This window comes from Molothrus ater, chromosome 23 (assembly GCF_012460135.2).
Source record: "Molothrus ater isolate BHLD 08-10-18 breed brown headed cowbird chromosome 23, BPBGC_Mater_1.1, whole genome shotgun sequence".
Lineage (NCBI taxonomy): Eukaryota > Metazoa > Chordata > Aves > Passeriformes > Icteridae > Molothrus > Molothrus ater.
In genome coordinates, this window is record NC_050500.2 from 1,729,711 (window position 1) to 1,752,243 (window position 22,533).

Sequence of the window (22,533 nt, forward strand, 5' to 3'; positions counted from 1 at the left end):
AAAGCTGCCGTAAAGCAGAACTGTCGCAAAAGGTGCCGTAAAAGCGCGACTGTCGTAAAAGGTGCCGTAAAGCAGAACTGTCGCAAAAGCGTGCCGTAAAGCGCGACTGTCGCAAAAGGTGCCGTTAAGCGCGACTGTCGCAAAAGGTGCCGTAAAGCAGAACTGTCGTAAAGTGCCGTAAAGCATAACTGTCGTAAAAGGTGCCGTAAAGCGCGACTGTCGTAAAAGCTGCCGTAAAGCGTGACTGTCGCAAAAGCTGCCGTAAAGCGTGACTGTCGCAAAAGGTGCCGTAAAGCGTGACTGTCGCAAAAGGTGCCGTAAAGCGCGACTGTCGTAAAAGGTGCCGTAAAGCAGAACTGTCGCAAAAGGTGCCGTAAAGCGCGACTGTCGTAAAAGGTGCCGTAAAGCGCGACTGTCGTAAAAGGTGCCGTAAAGCAGAACTGTCGCAAAAGGTGCCGTAAGTGCCGTAAAGCGCGACTGTCGTAAAAGGTGTCGTAAAGCGCGACTGTCGCAAAAGGTGCCGTAAAGCAGAACTGTCGTAAAAGGTGCCGTAAAGCGCGACTGTCGCAAAAGGTGCCGTAAAGCGCGACTGTCGTAAAAGGTGTCGTAAAGCGCGACTGTCGTAAAAGGTGCCGTAAAGCAGAACTGTCGCAAAGGCTGCCGTAAAGCGCGACTGTCGCAAAAGGTGCCGTAAAGCGCGACTGTCGCAAAAGGTGCCGTAAAGCGCGACTGTCGCAAAAGGTGCCGTAAAGCAGAACTGTCGTAAAAGCTGCCGTAAAGCATAACTGCCGTAAAAGGTGCCGTAAAGCATAACTGCCGTAAAAGGTGCCGTAAAGCATAACTGTCGTAAAAGGTGCCGTAAAGCGCGACTGTCGTAAAAGCTGCCGTAAAGCAGAACTGTCGCAAAAGGTGCCGTAAAGCGCGACTGTCGCAAAAGGTGCCGTAAAGCGCGACTGTCGCAAAAGGTGCCGTAAAGCAGAACTGTCGCAAAAGGTGCCGTAAAGCGCGACTGTCGTAAAAGGTGCCGTAAAGCAGAACTGTCGCAAAAGGTGCCGTAAAGCGCGACTGTCGCAAAAGGTGCCGTAAAGCAGAACTGTCGCAAAAGGTGCCGTAAAGCGCGACTGTCGTAAAAGCTGCCGTAAAGCAGAACTGTCGCAAAAGGTGCCGTAAAGCGCGACTGTCGCAAAAGGTGCCGTAAAGCGCGACTGTCGTAAAAGGTGCCGTAAAGCAGAACTGTCGCAAAAGGTGCCGTAATGCGCGGCTGTCGTAAAAGCGCCGTAATGCGCGACTGTCGTAAAACTGCCGTTCAGCCGTTTTTCCCGGAAATTATGGACACAGGTGTTTAAAGCACTTTTTAATAGTATTTCCCGCCGGGCCATGACTGCCGCAGCGCTGGTCCCAGCTTGCAGGGCGCTGCTTTGAGCTGTGTTTGCCGCACGGGGGGTGCCCGCAGCAGTCGCCCCGCCCCTCCTGCGGGCCCGCCCCTTGCCGCCGCGAGTCTCCAGTGGGACCCGCCCCTCACCTCCCCGTCGGACCCCGCAGTCCTGTCCACCCCTGCCGCCCCGCCCCCCACCCTCGCGGTTCCGGCACCCGCCCCCACCCGCCGGCGCCTCCCGCCGCTCCTGCCTTTGCCATCCCGTTAGTCCCTGCTGCCCCCGGTACCGCGGGCCCCGTCCCTCAACTCCGCTTTTACGGTCCCGCCCACCAGCGTTACCGCGGCCCCGCCCCCTCCGATTCCGCCGCTCCCCCCCCGTTACCCGCGAGTGCGGCCGCTCCTGCCGCCCCCCCCGGTCCCCCCCGGTCCCCCCCGCCCCCTTTGCCGACACAGCGGGGCCGGTGCTGGCCCAAGTCCCGCCGCTGCTGCTGCGGCTTTGCAGTTCCCTGCCGCTCCCGGCTCTGCAGTGCCGATCGCGCCTGGCGCGGCCGCGCGGCGTCCGCAGCGCCCCCTGTGCGCGTTGCCGCGGGAAGCTCTGCCCCCCCCCCCCCGCCCCGAACCTGCCGTTCAAGCGCGCGCCGCACACCCCGAGCTGCCCACGGGCCCCGCCGCAGCTCAGGCGCCCACGCTGACCCCGCCCCTGCCGGCGTTTGGGCGCAATCCCCCGGTCCCGGCACGGCACCGCTTGCGCTGGGACCGGGACGCCCCAGCCACCCCGTGCCGGTGCCGCGCCGCTCCAGCGCAGCGTCCCCTCAGCGCCGCCCCTGCCCGCCGGGCCAGCAGGGACCCCGGCTCCCAGCGGCTGCACGCCGCAGTCCAGCCGCCGACAAACCGCCCGCAGCAGAATCCCGCCGCCTCCACGCTGCTCCTCCCGCCGCCCCGGGATCATCTCCCGCCTCCCGCCGCCCCGGGATCATCTCCCGCTGACGAGGCCGCCCGGCCGCCGCCCGTGGTCGCATTCTCGCTCCTGCCGCCGCCGCTCCATGGCGCGCCGAGCCGCGCCTTCCCCCCGGCGGCCCCCCGCTTCAGAGCTGCTGGATGGCGCGGCTCCGCCGCCTCCTGCGAGCGCGACCGTCCCGGCGTTCGGCGTTCCCTTCCACGCCCACGACCACAGCCCCGGCTCCCGTTTCCGCAGCTCCGCCACCGGCCCCCCCCGCTCCGGCAGCCCCCCGCACCAGCGATATCACTCCGCGCCGCCTTATCCAACCACAGCGCTGCTTCCGGGATCAGCCGCACGCATACGCAGTTCTATCTCCACGGCCCCGCCACCACCCCCCACTGCTTTGGCCGCAGCTCTGGTACAGCCAGGTCCCGGTTCCGAGCCGCTGCGTGCCGCTGTCCGGCCACAGCCGGCATCCCTGTGCCGGGGCACGCCGCTTCCACCGCCACCGGGTCGATACACGGCACCACAGCAGGCGAAAACTGCATCGCCTTGCATGTATCCTTCCGCGTCTCCCCCTCTGCCGGATCTCTCTCGGCCGCATCACCGAGAGATCCCTCCGCAGCGCGGGACCCTGCACAACCCACACCTGGTGTGCCTCCGCGTGACCCTGCACAACCCCCACCTGGTGTGCCTCCGCGTGATCCTGCACAACCCCCACCTGGTGTGCCTCCGCGTTTTCGCCCTCCGCAACCCTAGCACCGAGTGGGACTACTTTGTGTCACGATTCGTCCGCACAGCCACATCCCCGCACACAAACCGTGCGACGAGGAGGGGGAGGCTGGAATATGACAGCTGCTTTAATAAATACAGGACAGACAGATAAATTCCATTCAAACACAGAATCCTGTGGAAATGCTATAGGATTTGTGTCATTGAAACATCAAAGCAAAACCTCTGCTGATTCAGCTCATAAAAATCATTGATGCATAAAATCCAACAATAATTGTCAAGAAAGAAAAGGGGAAGGAGGGAGGATTGGGAGAACAGAGGAAGAAGAAAAGGCAACCCCATAAATGCACACAAGACAGTTTAACTCTTTCATGAAGCATTTGCACCCTTGTGTGGGGAAAAAAAAAAAAAAGTGGATGCGGAAAAAATTCTGTGGGAACTGGAGGGAGATGGAAATAAGAAAAACCATCTCTTTTTCCACGTTATCTATCTTGGATGGAAGCTTCTGGACCAGCCAGCAGCTTGGGAGTGTCTTCATTTACAATATTCCTTCCTGAAATCTGAAAGCAAATGGAAAAGGGCATCAGCACCTCGAGAGAGATTTCAAACAATTCAAAGAAGCACAAAAATACGGATTTATTTCTAGGCCAAGCATTTGCAGTCACCCACATCCCTGATATCAAAAAGCTCCCCCAGTGAGACAGGCTGGGGGTAAATTATTGCCCAGACCCACCCTGCAGGAGAAAATTCCAGGAGAATTCCATCAGGGAGAGCTCCTGGGCTCTCCATCCCCTACTTGGTGTCATTTCAGCCCCTTTTATTAAATCCTCATTCCCCTGGAGTGAGTAATGGAATCCCAGAGCTGATCACAGGAGCTGTCCTACAAACACAGGGCACAGCCCTGGGGATTAATCCTGGAGCAGCAGGAGGAGATCCAGCCCCAGGCAGGGAGAGACCTTTGCTTTTCTTGGATGAAGTAACTGAAATTACCCAGAAATTAATTCCACTCCAAACACTCTCCTTCTGCACTGTGTTTTCTGCCCAAACACCAAGCCAGGACATTTTTGGGCTCCCTCTGAGGTCACAGCAAAGCAGGCGCTGCTCCAGCCCTGCCAAGCTTTCTTTTTCCAATCAAGAAAAATTCCAATTTGTGCCATGCCCAAAGCTTTTAAAAGGCAAATCACTGCTTGCATCTTGTGGCCCCATGATGAAAGGATGGGAATGCAGCTGGCTTCTCATTCCTGCTTTTGCCATGAGGTTTCTCATTCCTTTTTGGCTGTGGCTTGGTCACTCACTGATGGACTGTTCCCATCGGAACAGCCACCAATTAAAGGGAAGAAAGTGATGATTACCTTTGTCTAAATCAATGTTCTTTGCTGGGAAGCTTCTGGCTTGCTCAGCCTTCTCCTTCAGGATGTTGTTTTTGTAATCTGTGCAAGGGGAGGAGCAGAATTCACGCAGGATATTAAAAGAAAACAAGAATTTGATGAGCAAGACAGAGGTGATCAGCCCTTCCTTGCTGTGCTCCAGGCCTGGCACCTCTGATTTCTAGGAATTATTTGTGGAGTTACTCAGCAGGAAAACAGCTCTGAGTTCATTTTAGCCCCTGGCATTAACCAGTTGTGCAAACTTCAGCTCCCTGCTCCTCACTGATCCTTCCAGCTCTGGATTATCTCCTCAAAGCTCACCTGGAGATGACTGATTATTAATTATCTAGATTACTAAATATCCAGATTTTTGCAACCCAGCCTCTGCAATTCCTTTCTTTACTTCCAAATTTTTTTGTTTGCTGCGGCCTTTACAGCAATTCTTGTCAGCTTTTTCTTTTAAAGGTTGTGCCTTTATTGGGGATGCAAATAAAAAAATAAAGGGATAAATATTTGTCACTATATATATATATAAATAAATTATTTATAATTTTCCCCTTTATAATATTTCTAATTTCCTGGTTTATCCAGCTGGGGTGAACTTGGCATCATGGCAAGGCTTCAGGAAGCTCAGGGTGGAGCAGCAGTTTTTGAAATGGATCCACTCCAAATCCCAGCCAGAACCAAGCCCTGCTCAATTATTGGCACAATAAACTCCAGGCTGCACCTTCAAACCCCAGCAAGGAGCAGCATCCACCTTCAGGAATGCTGGAAATCCCCAAAATCCATCCTATAAATCCTCAAATAAAGTCCATACCCACCGCCAGAGGGTAAAGAATGGATTAAGTCACTTCCAAATATCCAAGTGCCATTAGAAATTTCAGATTTCCAGGGATTGGGACCTGTTTTGGTGCCAGGGACACCTACCCAGCCTGATGTCTTCACTTTTGTGTGGGGTCAGATCTGTTGTGTCCACTGTAAATTCTTTAAGGTTCACATCCTTCCTGAAAAGGGAATAATGGTGGAAAATGGTATTGTCCCATCTTATAATATCTGGCTCCTTTCACGCTTTTCCCCCTTAGCTTTCCTAATTCTTTAGAGGATTTATTTCATTTTTAAATTTTTTCCCCACTTGTTTGTCCTGATCTTAGAACAATGGGCAGCCAATCCTGCAATTTCCTTTTTTTTCCCACTTTAATCCCATGAAATAAGGTCTGGAGGAGCCCAGCTCCATGATCTTGGCCCCATTTCACAGCAGATCTGTGCATTATTCCTTCCCCACCAGTTCCCAAGGACATCTCACAGAAACTTCACCCCTCAATCAGTTCCCAAAGAGGAACAAGAGGAAATTCAATCGCCAAATCAGCCCCACAAACCATTTTCTCCCTCCACTTCCTCCTCCTAACCAGATTTCCAGCTGGTTTAGGCTCTTAGCTGAGGAGGAAATCCAAATTTCACTTGAAGGCATTCTAAACCTAATTAATAATATTAATAATATTAAAATTGATTATACTTACTCTCCGTATTTCTTCACGTTGTATTCATAACCTGACCAGGAGGAAAAAGCAGAATGAGCAGTCACAGCCAGTCCAGACCCATTCCTGGGGTTGTTTTTATTTGTGTGGCACCCAAAGCCAGTTCTGAGGGTGCCACCCAGAGATCCCAGTGTCCCTTGATGGGATCCCAGAGCCAGCAGGGACATGGACACCTGAGCTCCCAGGGATGAATCCCACCTGGGAAGGGCTTTTCTTCTCCTCTGTGGAGTAACTCTGCAAATCATGAGTGGGGTTCATCCAAAACCTGCACTTGATGACCTTGGAAGTCTTTTCCAACCCCAACAATTCCACAAAATCAAGGCCTGGTATTTTAAAACCACATCAGCCCTGCAAATCCTGGACTCCTGAGCTCCCAAGAGATAAATCCCACCTGGGAAGGGCTTTTCTTCGTTTCTGTGGCCTGGATGTGATGATCTTGGAGGTCTTTTCCAACCCCAACAACTCCACAAGATCAAGGCCTGGATATTTTTACACCACACCAGCCCTGAAAATCCTCCCACTGGGCAAGGACCTGGACCCCTGAGCTCCCAAAGGACAAATCCCACCTGGGAAGGGCTTTTCTTCTCTTCTACAGAGCAAACCATGAGCGGGCTGCAGCCAAAGCCTGCACCTGATGACCCTGGAGGTCTTTTCCAACCCCAACAATTCCACAAATCCAAAGCCTGGATGCTTTTACACCACACCAGCCCTGCAAATCCTGGACACCTGAGCTCCTAAGGGATAAATCCCACCTGAGAAGGGCTTTTCTTCTCCCTTCTGTGGAGCAACCCAGCAAATCTGGAGTGGGGTTCGGCCAAAGCCTGCACCTGATGACCTTGGAGGTCTTTAGAACCCAGACAATTCCATAAAATCAAAACCTGGACATTTTTACACCACACCAACCTTGCAAATCCTGGACACCTGAGCTCCCAAAGGATAAATCCCACCTGGGAAGGGCTTTTTTCTCCCTTCTACAGAACAAATCATGAGTGGGATCCAGCCAAGGCCTGCACCTGATGACCCTGGAGATCCTTTCCAACCCCAGCAACTCCACAAAATCAAAACCTGGGCATTTTTACACCAGACCAGCCCTGCAAGTCCTCCCCCTGGGCAGGTTCCTGGTTTCCCAGGAGGGGATCCTGCTCCTTGCAGGAATCTTTCCAGGATTTCCCTGGACTCACCTCTGTGCCGGCGCCTGCGGGTGACGAGCACCACGATGATGAGGAGGACGAGGAAGAGCAGCAGAGTGGCCAGGATGTAGCCCAGCTGCTGGAAAAAGTGCATCCTGCTCTCAGGGATGATGACATTGATGACATTGTGGCCCCTGACCACGTTTGGATCTGAGGGAAGGAGAACAGGGAGTGTTCACTGGGAGTGAGGTCACAGGGAGGAATTCTGGATTGCAAGAATTAATCAGTGCCTAAATTATGATTTATCATCATTCCCAGTGCCTAAATTGTGATTTATCATCATTCCCAGGGTCTAACAGGATCCCTGGCCATCAGAATGTTCTGGCAGAGGGGAATTCCAAAGCAAAGCCAGCCCCAAACCTTCCAGAGGGTCCCACGATGCCAGGTGGGAATGCTCAGGGAGGAATTCTGAATTTTAAGAATTAATCAGGGCTTAAATTATGATTTATCATCATTCCCAGGGTCTAACAGGATCCGTGGCCATCAGAGTGTTGTTGCAAGGGGAATTCCAGAGCAAAGCCAGCCCCAAACCTTCCAGAGGGTCCCACAATGCTCAGGGAAGAATTCCAAATTACAAGAATTAATCAGTGCCTAAATTATGATTTATCATCATTCCCAGTGCCTAAATTATGTTTTATCATAATTCCCAGGGTTTAACAGGATCCCTTCCCTGGGATCAGTGATCCTTGGCCATCAGAGTGTTCTTGCAAAGAGAATTCCAGAGCAAAGCCAGCCCCAAACCTTCCAGAGGGTCCCACAATGCTCAGGGAGGAATTCTGGATTGCAAGAATTAATCAGTGCCTAAATTATGATTGATCACAATTCCCAGGGTTTAAAATGATCCCTGGCCATCAGAGTGTTCTTGCAGGGGGGGGGAATTTCAGCCCCAAACCTTCCAGAGGGTCCCACAATGCTCCTCTGGGTCCCTTTCAACACAAACTCCAAACTGCTCTGGCTCCAGCCAGCAGCCCCTCCTTGCCAAGGGTTATAATTTATGGAGTGGGAAGAGTTTCCAGAGCCAAAAAATATTGAGCTTCCTTTGAAATGAAATCAAATCAATAAAATAAATAAACCCCCCTAAAAAAGCAGAGGAAAGCCAAGATTCCATTCCTTTTGAGGATGCAGCAGGATTCCTGTCCCACAGCACAGGAAAGGAGAGCTCAAAACTTTTTATGTGGAACATTTTTTTTTTTTTCTTTTTGTAGGTCTCAAATAAATAGGTCAATGTTTTACACGTGTAAAGAGGAAGCGACTCCTCTGCTTGCAACAGTCAAGAGGAATGGACAAAGCCAGCCCAGGCATGGATGGAATCCCAGAGGACTCTAAGGGGAGAGGGATTTTTCCTTCAAAACTGAGCAGAAGAGATTCCCCCTACAGGGAATTTTCACAGAGCACCAGGCAAGATCAGGATGGAGCCCTTGGGAGATCCCTCTGCGAATTCCCCAGAGGGAACAAGGGCAAAACTGGGGGAAATAATACCTCAAAAATACCTCAAAAGCCACAGCACCCTTCAGCAGATGTGTCCTGACACTTCTGGCACTGGGACTGCCTCCAGTTTTTTGGGCAGTTTCCAGCAGTTCAAAAACACCAACCCAGCGAAAAGCAAATTAAATCAAGCAAGAGTGGGTGGAAATAAACACTCTGAAACCAGAGCTGAGGGTTTGCTAATGCCAACAGCACTCCTAGAAAATCAAAAAGCAACGTGAAAATCAAAAATCAACAGAGCAACGTGCTCTTTTTACTGGGATTTCCAGTTCTCCCTGGACACAGAGCTGGAAAAAACACGGGATTTCCACCCTGCCAAGCTAAAAAATATCAATTCAAACCAAGGAAGCCACTTGCAAAGCTGCAAACAGCACATGTGACAGCTCTGCCCTGTCCCACCCCTGGCTCCTTGCTGCCATAATGAGATGGTGCCACAGCAAACACAGGAATTTCTATTCCTGGATTTTTGCTTTCCCACAGAACTTGGGTTTAAACTTTAGGCAACACTGAGGAGATCACTGCAAAAAACAAAGAGTGGAAACTGAGATTTGATAACTTTGTGCAATGGGATGTTTCCCATTTGATAACTGGGGAGCAGAATTTAGGCTGGGGTGATGAAGGTTTACTCTGTAGCCAAGATCTGATCTGTCAGCACATCTCACATCCACCCTGCCCCAAATTCACATTTTAACCACTGAAAAATAAATCCTAAACATCCACCCACCCCAAATCCACTCCCAGGACATTTTAACCACTGAAAAATAAATCCTAATGATGAGGGGGGAAACCTTAAGTTTAAGAAGTGCTTTAACATCATCTTCCCAAAGTGTCAAAGACCAAATTATTCTGCTGGAAAAGGTGGAGAGCTCTCCACAAACCTGGCAAAGGTTTGGCAATATTTTAGCACTAATTATGAGACAGAACAGCTTCTCCTGCCACCTGCTGCAGAGCAAACCCTGAGTAAAAATGCACTTTTAATAAATATCCAGCACATTTCCAGTGCTGAGCCTGAAAGCAGCACTGAGCCCCTGCCTCTGCTCCAAACAGGAGGAACTGGACACCAACTTTAGCCCCAGGGGAAAAGTTTAGGTCTCTGTGACTTGAGAAAGCCAACTTCTTACAGGAGAATAAATCTATTTAAAAATGTATGAAGAGAATCAAAATTCTGTATTAAACAGGCAATAAATATTAAAACACAAGTAATATTTTAAAGTGTTAATAAAGAACTATACCCAAAAGACTTTATATTAAACTTGGGATTTTTGTTTTCTTTTTCTGCCTGAACGAAGTGTGATGGTTTTGAGTTTGGACAGGCTGACAGATGATAGCTCAGTGCAGTGGAAAATATGAAAATTGGTTTATGGCACACACACACAAAAAAAAAAAAAAAAAAAAAAGAAAGAAAAGCTGAAGGGTGGAGGAAAGAAAATTCCTGGTGGTTGATTCTGCATGGTCTGGCACCTTGCACAGCCCAAACATCCGTGCAAAGGGGAGAGAAACTCTGCTGGGAATGCTGGGAAGAGTTGGGACAGCAAAGGTAGGGCTGCATCAACCCCCTGCCCACACCTCCATAAAAGCATGGAGGAAAGAGAACCAATAAAAAGGGGAAAAATACAAAAAAAAAAAAGTTCACCACCCTGCTGTCCATCTCTACAAGAACATCACTCACCTGCGGCAGGGACCGTGATGTTCACCACCTTTAGTGCCCATCTCTACAGGAACACCACTCACCTGCAGCAGGGACCGTGATGTTCACCACCCTGCTGTCCCTCTGCGGCTCGGTGACAGCCAGGTGGTAGATCCTGCGCTCGTGCAGCCCGCAGTAGTGGTGGTGCAGGTGGCACGAGTAGGTGCCCTCGTCGGCGCTCTCCAGGCGCGAGATGCGCAGCGAGAAGTCCCCGAGGCCGAAGGCTCCGCGGCTCACGTTCATCTTCTGCCTCAGGAACTGGGGCCCGTAGGAGCGGCGCTCCCCGGACGCGTACAGATCCACCAGGCGGTCGGCGCGGTCCTGGGGCACCCCCGGGGGCTGCCGGTCCCAGTGCACCACCTGCTGCTCCTCCTCGCTGTGCCGCTCCGTCCAGATGTGCTGGCGGTTGACGCAGGGCAGCGTCACCGTGCTGCCCTCCGGGGCCACCAGCACCGGCTTCTCGCCGTCCCAGTACTCGCTGGGCTCCTCGTCTGTGGGGGAACACAGCCTTGGAATGGGTTTGCTCCTCTTGCCCCACTGGTTTTGCCCCACTTCTCCTTTTTCCCCCCCCCACAAAATCTACTTAAGTTTCCTTCCTGCGATGCTTTGTGAAGGCTGACCTAGACAGGTTTAAAAAAGAACGGACTAGACAGAGTTAAAAAATAAAGCAGGGGTTTATGAAAAGGATCTCCTCCATGGAGCCACCCTGGGCAGCACAAGAGCCCAACCAGGGCTGCACCAAGATGAACCAAAATGGTCCCAAAATGCACAACTGCTCATGGGGTCTGTCACTTTGATCAGTTCTGCTCCATTTGCATTTTGGAGTGAATTGTCCAATTCCAGCTTTAGCCCATGCAGTCCCATCCTTGTTTTTCTCTCTCCAGCCCACGGTGTTTGTGCTCCTGGGCTGAGATTTGGATCATTTGTCCTTGGTGCCCAGCTGGAGCAGGAATTGTTTTGTCTCCCTGCTCTGTGCACAGAGCTCAGCATCCCCTGATGTGAACCCAGATCCACACACTAAAGCAGCACAGAAATAGAAAAACAGAAAATCTAAACCTGAGGCATCACACAGGTTTCCTTTCCTTGGCCAAAATCAGCAATATTTTAGGCCAATTTGCTGTCCCACACGTGGACGGAGTTGATACAAAGTTCCCACTCAACACCAAGTGTCAAGGACAGCCAGAGACACCTGAGATTGCTCCCAGAGCCTGGAATGCTGAATTCCAAGTGTCAAGGACTCCCAGAGATTGCTCTCTTGGAACCCTAAAGCTCCCCAAGATTGGAATCCTATAACACACCCCCTCCCAAAATCTTCAAAGTGCCACATGGCACAGCCTGAACATGCACTAGCATGAACAACCCTGCCTTTTTCACATTTATTTCACCAGTTAGTAAAAAAAAACCACCTATATCCTCTAACACCCTTGGCCATTTCATGAAGCAGGGCCACTTTCTCCTCCTTCTAACTCAGAGTTAATCTCCTGCTTCAGAGAGCAGGAAGCAAATTCCCTCCACAGGCTAAGAATGGAACGAGGATCTTCATCCCAATCCTCTCAGCAGGAAATGCTTTCCTACCCACAAAGGCCCTAATTACTGGAGGAGCTGAAGCAGCACTGCTCTGATCTTGGCTCTTAAAAAAGGAATAACAGAGGAAGCAGAGCACAGAGGAGCAGCTTGGGGCTCTCAGGGTGTTTTTATTGCACTGTGAGAGCAGCAGGGGAGATGCACTCCCACCCCAGCAGCTCCACTGCTGTCGCCCAGAGGTTTAAATGGATTTTTCAAGGGTGCCTGTGTGGATGGGTGGGACTCCCTGCAGCTGCCAACAGCCGGATGTTAGAGCTGGGCTTAAGGTGGGGTGGGTTTTAAGTAGAGGCTGGATAGGATAAGCTCATCAGCAAGAGAACAGGCTGGTCCTTGTGGCTGAGATGAGGGTGGGGATTGTCACCAGGAGGGAATTGTCACCAGGGCTGTGCTGCTGCTGCAGCAGCAGGGACAGTTTGGTAAGGAGCAAACACTGAGCTGAGCAGGCATTGTCTGGCCAAGGAAAATGAGAGTTTTGTAAATGAAACCTCTGAAACTCAGGGAAGCAGGCAGCAAACAGCCCAGGGAGCACCAGGTTTTCCTGCTGCTGCTTCCCAAGCCTCCTGTGGCACCTGTAGAACCAGAGGTGTCCCCACACCCACCTCTCTTGGCGATGATCAGCTGGATTTTCACAGTCTCGTACAAGTGGCAGTAGTGGTGGTGAAGGTTACAGGAATATGTGCCTGCATCACTGTCTGCCACACCTGTAGAGCAGGGAAAAGAGGGGAATTCAGTGATTTATACTGAGACAATGATGATTTGTGCCATTTGCAGAGAGAGGAATTCAGTGGTTTATACTGAGACAACAATTATCTGTGTCGTTTGCAGTTTCCCAAATCCTTGATGTAAACAACTTCATTCTAAGCCATCCTTATCACCTGGGTGGGTTAGGCAGAGACAAATCACCTCACCCAAAATAATGATTTGGTCATTGTTGCAGTGAACCACCCATTCCCACCAAAACCCATCGAGGGTGGGAAAAAACCTCCACACCTTTGATCACCAGTGAGAAATTCCCCTCTGCAGAGGCATCCTCAGGCATGAGGATCCTGCCCTGGTTGTAGGAGCTGTAGGCACTGGAGATCATCAAGTCCAACCCATGCCCTAACACCCCAGCTAAACCATAAATCCGTTTATCAAAAACATGCTGTGAACCATTAATTTCCACCAAAACCAGTGCACTGAGATTGCTCCCAAACCCTGAGTCCCAAGTGTCTTCCCCCACCTCCCTGGGCAGTTCCAAACCCTAAAATTCCTCCTGAGATTTTGACTTATTAACCTGGTACTCATAGAATTCACAGAATGACCAGGTTGGAAGAGACCTTTGAGATCATCAAGCCCAACCCATGGCCTAACACCCCAACTAAACCATGAATCTATTGATCAAAAAACATCCTGTGAGCCACCCATTCCCACCAAAACCAGTGCACTGAGATTGCTCCCAAACTCTGAATTCCAAGGGTCAAGGACAGCCAGGCACACCTCAAATTGCTCCCAGACCACCTCCCTGGGCAGCCCCTTCCAAACTCAGAAACTCCTCCTGAGAATTCGACTTATTAACCTGGTACTCACAGAATCCACAGAATGACCAGGTTGGAAGAGACCTTAGAGATCACCAAGCCCAGCCCATGCCCTAACACCTGAATCACCAGTTTATCAAAAAAACATCCTGTGAGCCACCCATTCCCACCAAAACCCATCGAGGGTGGGAAAAAAACCTCCACACCTTTGATCACCAGCGAGAAATTCCCATCTGCAAAGGCATTCTCGGGCATGAGGATCCTGCCCTCGTTGTAGGAGCTGTAGACACGCTGGTCCCCGGCTGAGTACATGTCACAGAGCCTCTCCATCCTGCTGTCCCCAAAGTAGGAGCTGAGCAGGTCCCAGTGCACCACGCGCTGCCGGTCGTTCAGGCGGTCCTGGGTCCACACCATGCGGTGGCTCTTGCAGGGCAGCACGGCCTGGGAGCCCAGGGCTGCACTGATGTTCAGCACAGACACCACCACGCTGCTGGACGGGTTGGAGGCATCAGCTGGGACTGCAAAAACCAGCAAAAAAAAAAAAAGTTGTGGGGTTATGGAGTTAACGGGGTGGGAAGGAGCTGCTGAAATCCCTGCGCGTTTAATTCTGGTTTCAAGACCAGCATGGAGCAATGTCATGGAAAATCCTGAGCTGGGAGGGACCCAGGAATCACTGATCCAACCTTATCCCTGCACAGAAACCCCAACAATCCCACTCTGCATCCCTAAGAGTGCCATCCTGGGGCTCTTGGGGCTGGTGGAGCTCTTGGACCATTCCCAGGTCCACACCATGCGGTGGCTCTTGCAGGGCAGCACGGCCTGGGAGCCCAGGGCTGCCCTGATGTTCAGCACAGACTGGGACTGCAAAAACCAGCAAAACAAAGAGTGGAGTTAATGGGGTGTGAAGGAGGGGCTGGACTCTCTGTGTGTTTAATTCTGGTTTCAAGACCAGCACGGGGCACTGCCATGGAGAATCCTGAGCTGGAAGGGACTCAGGAATCATTGATCCAATCTTATCCCTGCCCAGAAACCCCAACAATCCCACTCTGTGCACCCCTGAGAGGGATCCAAATGCTCCTGGAGCTCCTGGGGCTGGTGGAGCTCTTGGGGCCTGGCTCTTGGACCATTCCCAGGGGAACCTGCTCAGCACAGACACCACCAGCCTGGTGGGGTTGGAGGCATCAGCTGGGACTGGAAAAACCAGCAAAAAAAAGGGTTGTAGGGTTATGGAGTTAATGGGGTGTGAAGGAGGGGCTGGAGTCTCTGTGTGTTTTTGATTCTGGTTTCAAGACCAGCACAGAGCAATGCCATGGAGAATCCTGAGCTGGAAGGGACCCAGAAATCTCTGACCCAACCTTATCCCTGCACAGACACCCCAACAACCCCGCCCTGTGCACCTCTGACAGGGATCCAAATGCTCCTGGAGCTCTTGGGGCTGGGCCCATTCCCTGGGAAGCCTGGTCAGTGCCCCCCTCAGGGGGAAGAACCTTTTCCTAATAAATAAAACTTTAAACCACAGATTTCATTCATGTCTGTTATCAGGATTGAGCACTCAAGCTGTCCTACCCACCCTTCCTAGTCCTGAGCCCCAGTTTAATGCAGGTTTAGGGACACCAGTGCATGGCATGGATAATTCATGGAAGATAGGAATGAAAGCCCCTATTAGGAATGAAAGCCATGGAATCAGGGCCCTCTCTCTCTCCTCTCATAATCACAAAGCCTGGCAGATTTCCAGAGGTGTCACTCACCTGAATATGAGCCCACAGAACCTGTGAAAGCAGAAAACAAACAGCGTCACTGACAACAAAAGGATAAAAAAGCTACAAACACACTCCAAGTCAGCAGCCTCTGTTATTTCTCCATCTATTCCCCCTTTCCCTGTTAATGCTGGTGTTTATATCTGGGTGTTTATATCCATTTCCCACTCGTGGTCTGCGCAGTGAATTCTGTGTCACAGTTAATTCTGTGATGCTCTGGGTGCAGCAGCTCCCTCCAACCCACACGACTCAGATCCACACAGGAGGGACCTTGCCAGAGATGAACCAATTCCTCTGATTCTGAGCAACTTTGCCAGAGATGAACCAATTCCTCTGATTCTGCATTTCTCTGCCCCAGTCCCTCCTGCTCCTTGTGTGGGAGGGGTCCAGAAGGTCTCCTGGCATCAGGCTTTGGATTCCCAACACAGATCCCCAACACAACCCCACCATTCATCTCTCCACCCAGCCAAACCCACCAAAATCACAGGAGGTTTTGTCCTGCTAATGTCAGAGGCACAAAGTCCTCCAGACAAAGACTGTATTTTTTTTAATTTTTTTTTTAGCCCTGGAATTTATGAATTTCAAATTCAACTCCAGACTGGGGGTATTTGCACAGCCCCAAGTGCTGAGAATTAATTTGGTTTCCTCCTCTTTTTCTATCACAAAGCACTGGGCAGCAGAGAACAAAAAATGAGCAGCTCTCTCTGTTGAGCTGCCAGCTCAAAGGCACTTCAAATAGGAGGGGTTTTTCCTTAAAATAGGAGGAAAAGTGCCTTTCCCTTAAAAAGGCACTTCAAATAGGAGGGGTTTTTTCCTTACATTTCAAATCTCAGCATCACAAAGAGAAAAATCAAACCTTGGACAAGGTCTGTGCTCTCTGTCTGTAAGAGACACCATAATTCCATCATTTGATTTCTCATCATTTCTCATGATAGGCTGCAAAATGTGTCAGCTGGAAGCCAGGACTTAGATTTGGCTTAGAAAAACAAAAGAATTATTAAAAAATCTCTTCCAGAGCACCAAATCAGCCAGGAAAAAATCGGTGTCACTTGTGCCAGGCCACCAGCTGAGGTGTCCCTGTGTCCAGGCAGCGTCCGGGTGTGGTTTGCCCCGGGGCCAGGGGACAATGTCGTGACATAAACGGCGATTTGGAGCTGGGGAATGGTGCCTGAGGCTGCTTCCAGAGCCCTGCACAAGAACAAATTGATTTGGTGGGACAGAAACATCCTCTGCTGGCCCAGGCAGAGGAATGAAGGCATTTACTGCTCCCCTCTGCTAATGGGAAAAACACGGAGCAGCATCGAATTTACCACAATATTCAGGAATGCAGCTCTGGAAATCCAAGGAGTGACAAAAACTCTGAGCTCACACCAGCACCTGCTTCTGCACCTTCCTGGAGCCCTGCACCTCCCACCTGCAAGGGCAAGGACTTTTCCTTTTTCCTTTTTCCCCTTTCCTTTCCTTTCCTTTCCTTTCCTTTCCTTTCCTTTCCTTTCCTTTCCTTTCCTTTCCTTTCCTTTCCTTTCCTTTCCTTTCCTTTCCTTTCCTTTCCTTTCCTTTCCTTTCCTTTCCTTGAAATTTCCTTGAAATTTCCTTGAAATTTCCTTGAAATTTCCTTTCCTTGAAATTTCCTTTCCTTGAAATTTCCTTTCCTTGAAATTTCCTTTCCTTGAAATTTCCTTTCCTTGAAATTTCCTTTCCTTGAAATTTCCTTTCCTTTCCTTGAAATTTCCTCTTTCCTTTCCCCTTTCCCCTACCCAGGTGGAGCTGCTGGAGCCTGGGCAGCATTTCCCAACACAATTCTCTGTGAAAAAGGGGCTTGGTTGAGATAGAGCAGCTTTTAGACAAGAAAAGTTGATGTCTTCTGGGTTCTTTTCCTCTCCCACTCCTAAAACTTCAGCCAGGAACAGGGCAGGAATGCTGTTGCTTCCTCAAAAAAAGTCATTCCATTTTAAAAGGGATTTTATGGCTTTTAAAAGGGATTTTATGGCTTTTAAAAGGGATTTGAAGCAGAGATGAATGACAGCCCAGTAAAGGTGACAGCTCCAGCACTAAGGGCAGGGATTTCTGAGCAGAGATAAAGGCGACAGCTCATGGATGCAGCACTGGGGGCACTGGAAGGAGGGATTTTGGTGAGTCAAAACCAAAACCAAAGAGCCTTCCTGCACCTGGTGACAGCTCTGACCTCCTGTCCTCACGGACCTCCAGGGCCTGGAGCTTCTGAACCTCAGCTGCCTTCAGAGCTGCCAACACAGATCTCAGCTGTGGCTTTTGTTTTAAGAATTTCAAGTTCCATGGGATGGAGAATCACTTTGTCTCCCCTGGGTGATGTAACCACAAAAAAAAAGGAAAAAAAAAAAGAAAAAAAAAAGAAAAGAAAACAAAAACAACAAACAAACAAAACAAAACAACCCCCCCCCCAAAAAAAAACCCAAAAAACCCCCCAAAAAAACCACAACCCCCCCATAAAAAACACCAAAAAACCCCACAAAAACCCAACAAAAGCCAATTCTGTGCTGTCCCCCGTGCTGAGTCAGCAGGATCCCAGAGATACTCTGTGGTCCCACAGTAAAAAAGAGGAAAGCAGCCCGGAAAACGATTTCTTAATCCCTTGTAAAAGGCAGAGCCAGCTCTTACTTCTTGAATCCCATCCATTTTTCATGTGAAGAATTAAGCCACAAAAATAACCCCAAAAAATCCCCCAAAAAGCCCAAAAAAACTGTGGGCAAACTAGAAGCAAAAGGCAGGGGCTGTGAAAGATGTGTGACATGCTCAGGGCTCTGGCAGTGTCCCTGGAGCAGGGCAAGGACAGAAATTTGTCCCTTGAGCCCTGTCTGGACAATGCTGGGCTGAACTCCCTTCTGGGACCCAGGAGCTGCTGAGCTCCTCTTTCACACTGGCGGATGCAAAACAACCAGAGCCCAACAGGGCCAGTTCTTCCTCAAATCTGTGTGTGCCAAATTCCTCATTTTTCCCACAAATCCCTCTGCGTGCAGGGGGTTTAATGGGCTCTGCGGGCTCATTGCACAACCATGGCAAAAGCAGCAGCCAGTGCCACCACGCTGTCCCCAGACCCTCTGGGGGTGGCAGTGGCTCCATCCTGACTCTCTGTGGGGCTGACAGGCCCTGATGGCTTTTTTGGGTGACATAAATGAGCCCAGGTTTTTAAAACTCACTGAGCAGTGACCAGGAGAAACATCTGGGCTCATCTGGAGGTGAGCAAACAGCTGATCCCAAACTGCTCCCAGTCCAGCCTGCAAGACCTTTCAGTCTGAATTTCCCTTCAAAACTGAATTTCCCTTCAAAACTGAATTTCCCTTCGATGCCGGGCTTTGAGCTGGGATTTTTCTCTAAATCTCTGTGTTTGTTTATTTTTGTTAAAGGCTTCCTGGGACAGCTTTCCCAGCAGCAGACTCTCCCACTTCCCAAAAGGATTCCAGAGCCCTTGAACACCCAGCCAGCCCCAACAAATCCTGCCCTCCCTGCAGGTAGGAACATGCAGAGAGCAGGAATGTGCTGCCTCTGCGGAAAGGAGAATCCTTGTGTCTGTGTGTGAAAAACGCATGTATTTTGTGATTGGCTTTTGGCAAATATTAAAGTGAATGTTATATGTGTTGTGTTAGAAAGCAATGCTGTGTTGATTCTCTTGAGCAGTGTGTTAAATGGAGTTTTAGGTTATAAAAAATGTTAAAATAGAAACGATGCTATGTAGGATACTTTTTCTAAAGAAAGGACTCACAGTGAGACAGCAGCCACAGGACACCTGAATCTTTCAGAGAAAAAGAATTTACTGCCCCATTATCAGAAGAAACCAACTTCTTCTGCCTGAAGGTGCTTTTAGGATTCAGAGGAAGAAGCTGACACTGACCAGACAGAATCCTGTGTTTGAATGGAATTTATGCATCACTAATGAGGTCTATGAATATGCAACAGGTTGTTGTTTTTAAGGGTTAACCCTTTGCTAACGTGGGTCCTTTTTCGGGCTTGTGCTGCCCAGAAAAGGTACCCGGACTGTCTGTAACTCTTTGTTTCTATTGTCTCATATTATGCTAATTCAATTTGTCCAAATTATTATTACTCTAATTGTATTACTATTTTAATAACCATTTTATTACCATTAAACTTTGAAAATTTTAAAAACAAGTGATTGGCGTTTTTCACAAGTGCAAGGAGCCACTCCCCATCTGGGGCACAGACAGGATCCCTCAGAGATCTGCCCCAGCTCTTCTGGGATTTTTGCAGAGTTTTAGAAAGCCTCCCCTGCCCTGTGAGCTTCCCCTTGGCTGCAGGCCCACGGGATGGTTTTGTTGAGCCATTCCAAACACGGAGCTGAGCCATTAACACTTGAGGGAGTGGCTGCTGTGCAGGAGGGGTCACAGATTTTCCCCTCTCCATCCTCGTTATCTATATATTATTTTTTAAAATTATTTTTCTATATTTATATATTTTTCTATATATTATATATATATAATTGAGTGATATATAGATTTTATATTATATATTTATATATAATATATATAATATATATTTTATATATATTATATACATAATTAAGTGATATATATATATTCTATTATGTATTTATATATTTATCTATAATATAGATAATATATATTTTATATATGTATTATATATAATTGATATATATTTATATATTTATATTTATATATATATAAATATATATTTATATATTGTATTTATTTATATATTTATTTTATATATATAATTGAGTTATATATTTTATGTTATATATTTATATATTTATCTATAATATAGATAATATATATTTTTATATATATCTATATAATTGAGATATATATATATATATATATATACATATCACTCAATAACGAGGATGGGGAGGGGGAAAATCTGTGCTGTGAGGAAATCTCTGTGCTCTGTTATTTTTATATATATATATATACATATATATAAAACCTGATTTGGGTGGGCTCAAACCTCAGGGTGCACCCAGATCAATCCAAAATGCACCTAAAGCTGTGTCAGGGACCATCCCTGCTCAGGTGGCACCTCTGGCTCTGCAGGAGCCCAACCTGCTCTTCCTGCCCTGGCTGCTCTGCCAAACCTCACTGGGACTCACTGGACTGGTTTGAGCTTCTGGAGCACACAGCTGTGGGCTCTCCTCATCATCATCATCATCATCATCATCATCATCATCATCCTCATCCTCCTCCTCTTTATCCCACCCCACAGCCCAGATTTCTGAGCCCCTTTAACCCTTCTGTCCCTATGACTGATCCCATCCCTTGCCAGCTCCTCAGCCTCACCTTGGGGCATTGCAAAAATGCCGTGGTGACATGGAAAGTGGATTAATGAGGGACCAAAGGGAGAATTCCTCACCTGATCCCTCACCTTATTCCACAGGAGTGGTTCCTGTGCAGGAGGGGTCACAGATTTCCCCTCTCCCCATCCTCGTTATTGAGTTATAAACCTGATTTGGGCGGGCTCAAACCTCAGAGTGCACCCAGCTCAATCCAAAATGCACCTGAAGCTGTGTCAGAGCCCATCCCTGCTCAGGTGGCACCTCTGGCTTCTCCTCCTCTTCCTCCTCTTTAGCCCACCCCACAGCCCAGATTTCTGAGCCCCTTTAACCCTTCTGTCCCTGTGACTGATCCCATCCCTTGCCAGCTCCTCAGCCTTGCCTTGGGGCATTGCAAAAATGGAAAGTGGATTAATGAGGGACCAAAGGGAGAACTCCTCACCTGATTCCACCTCAGTGCTGAGGGGCTCAGGTGTCAGCCACAGCCTTTTAAAAGGGCTGGGAAGACCAGGGGGTCACCAGTCCCCAAAAAAACTTCTCATTTCCTACCCCTTTCTTGCACATTGCTACCCAAAAGTGAACTCTGTGTGTGTCTTTATGCTGACAAGACAAAAAGAAACCCAAAAAACACAAATCCTTTTTTTTTTCCTTGCTCTGAACCCTCTCACAGCCCCCCAAGCTGTTTCTGCTTCTTCAAACTTAAAAAAAATAACCTTAAATCCTGTAACTCTGACTCTGAAAGCTTTGCTGTACTCACAGCCAAGCTTATTGGCTTTGAATTTGCTGATAGGAAAAAAAATAATTGCACAAACATGCTGAACAGAGCTCCAACAACCTCAAACATTTTTCCATTCTCTCCCCAAAAAAGCAGAGAGGAAACCTCTGACTCCCTCCCCTCCCCAGAGGAAAACAGAGCACATTTAGGAATCTGAACGAAATCTCACAAAGATGACACTTCGAAATCTTGTAAACCTGCACAAACCCTGTTGTGCAGCTGAAATAAAAACAAATATCAGCACAGCAGCAGCTCAGAGCTTACTTTGCTGAAGCAGGATCTGCCACAGGAGGAGTTTCACAAGTTGCTCCATTCCTTTCTTCGGCTCCTCGGAGTTTTTGCCTCTCTCGAAAAACAAGTTCAACGCTTTTCTTTTCCTTTAACTCTCTTTTCTGTGACTGGAAAACACGGTGACCTCATCAATTTACATCCCCAGAGCTGGGAGCAGCTCAGATTGTGCAGTTTTACTCCACCTCCTCCCCTTCCCCAGCACTTTCTGCAGATCCCTCTGCTCCTTCCCTTCCCTCTGGCACCTTCTGAGCCCTCCCTCACTCTGACATCAAACTCGGTCCCACAAAACAAATCTTTTCTCCCTCCCCCTAGGGATGGAACCAATTTTCCTGGTGCTTTACTTGATCCAGCTGTTGCTGCCTTTGTCTGACACTCCTCCAGACTGGATTTATGCTGCTGCTGCCTTCAATGGGGTTTTGATCTCCTCATATGGTTTTACTTCCAGCTCCAGTCTCCAAAGACAGCCCAGAAAACAATATTTACCCTGTCCTGTGATTTGTAAGCAAGGGCTGGGTATTTACAGGAAAATTAAAGTCAAGAAATGGGGTATAAAATAGGAAATAAAGTAGCTGCTGCTAGGATATTAAAAGTAAAATTATATATTAAAGGAAAATTAAAATATGGTCATTTTTTTCTGTTTTCTCACATTCTGTTGTCAGGTTGTTGTAGCCTATGGTTAACACCATTTAGTGGATTGGATTTGTTGGAATTTACAATGCAATCAAATTAATCATCAAGTGAAGAAAGGGAATTAAAACTCACTGTCCTTAAATGTCTGTGGGACTCCATCAGAGAACTTAAAAACAAAAGTCAGGAGCCTTCCCATGGGATCCATGAGCATAAACTTAATTGCCACACTTGAATTTTTCCTGCTGACATTTTTCTGTCTCTCTACTCCACCAGAAAATAGATTCCCTCTACCCCAGAGGGGGAAGAGTTTCAGGAAAGAGGAGAGTATTGTAATTATAATTATAACAACCCCTTAAATAAACATTTAAATAATTACACGCTGCAACA

The 22,533-nt window shown here is 48.8% G+C and overlaps 2 protein-coding genes across 2 annotated transcripts in view; both read right to left on the reverse strand.

The window, feature by feature from the left end:
* Window positions 1-2,324, reverse strand: part of LOC118695083 (uncharacterized) — a 10,867-nt gene extending 8,543 nt beyond the window's left edge. Inside the window, 1 exon segment of the mRNA XM_036396477.2 lies at window positions 1,523-2,324. Coding sequence (XP_036252370.1) covers window positions 1,523-2,324 — 802 coding nt within the window.
* An 828-nt stretch (window positions 2,325-3,152) lies between these two features.
* On the reverse strand, window positions 3,153-21,739 carry LOC118695109 (matrix remodeling-associated protein 8-like). The gene is made up of 10 exons (XM_036396511.2): window positions 21,490-21,739; window positions 15,161-15,181; window positions 13,619-13,930; window positions 12,495-12,596; window positions 10,356-10,802; window positions 7,131-7,289; window positions 5,932-5,962; window positions 5,342-5,418; window positions 4,400-4,477; window positions 3,153-3,607 (listed from the first exon to the last, which is right to left on the reverse strand). Exons 1-10 carry the CDS (start codon window positions 21,536-21,538, stop codon window positions 3,582-3,584), a joined length of 1,302 nt encoding a protein of 433 aa, XP_036252404.1. The 5' UTR covers window positions 21,539-21,739; the 3' UTR covers window positions 3,153-3,581.
* Window positions 21,740-22,533: the final 794 nt, after the last annotated feature.

Excerpts from the sequence above, each read along its gene's own strand:
- LOC118695109 (XM_036396511.2), bottom strand. The coding sequence starts at position 21,538 with ATGGAGCAACTTGTGAAACTCCTCCTGTGGCAGATCCTGCTTCAGCAA. Across the intron at positions 7,290-10,355 it reads CATCACGGTCCCTGCTGCAG|ATCCAAACGTGGTCAGGGGC; the intron begins GTGAGTGGTGTT and ends TCCTTCCCTCAG. Across the intron at positions 5,419-5,931 it reads AACGTGAAGAAATACGGAGA|GAAGGATGTGAACCTTAAAG; the intron begins GTAAGTATAATC and ends TTCCCTTTTCAG.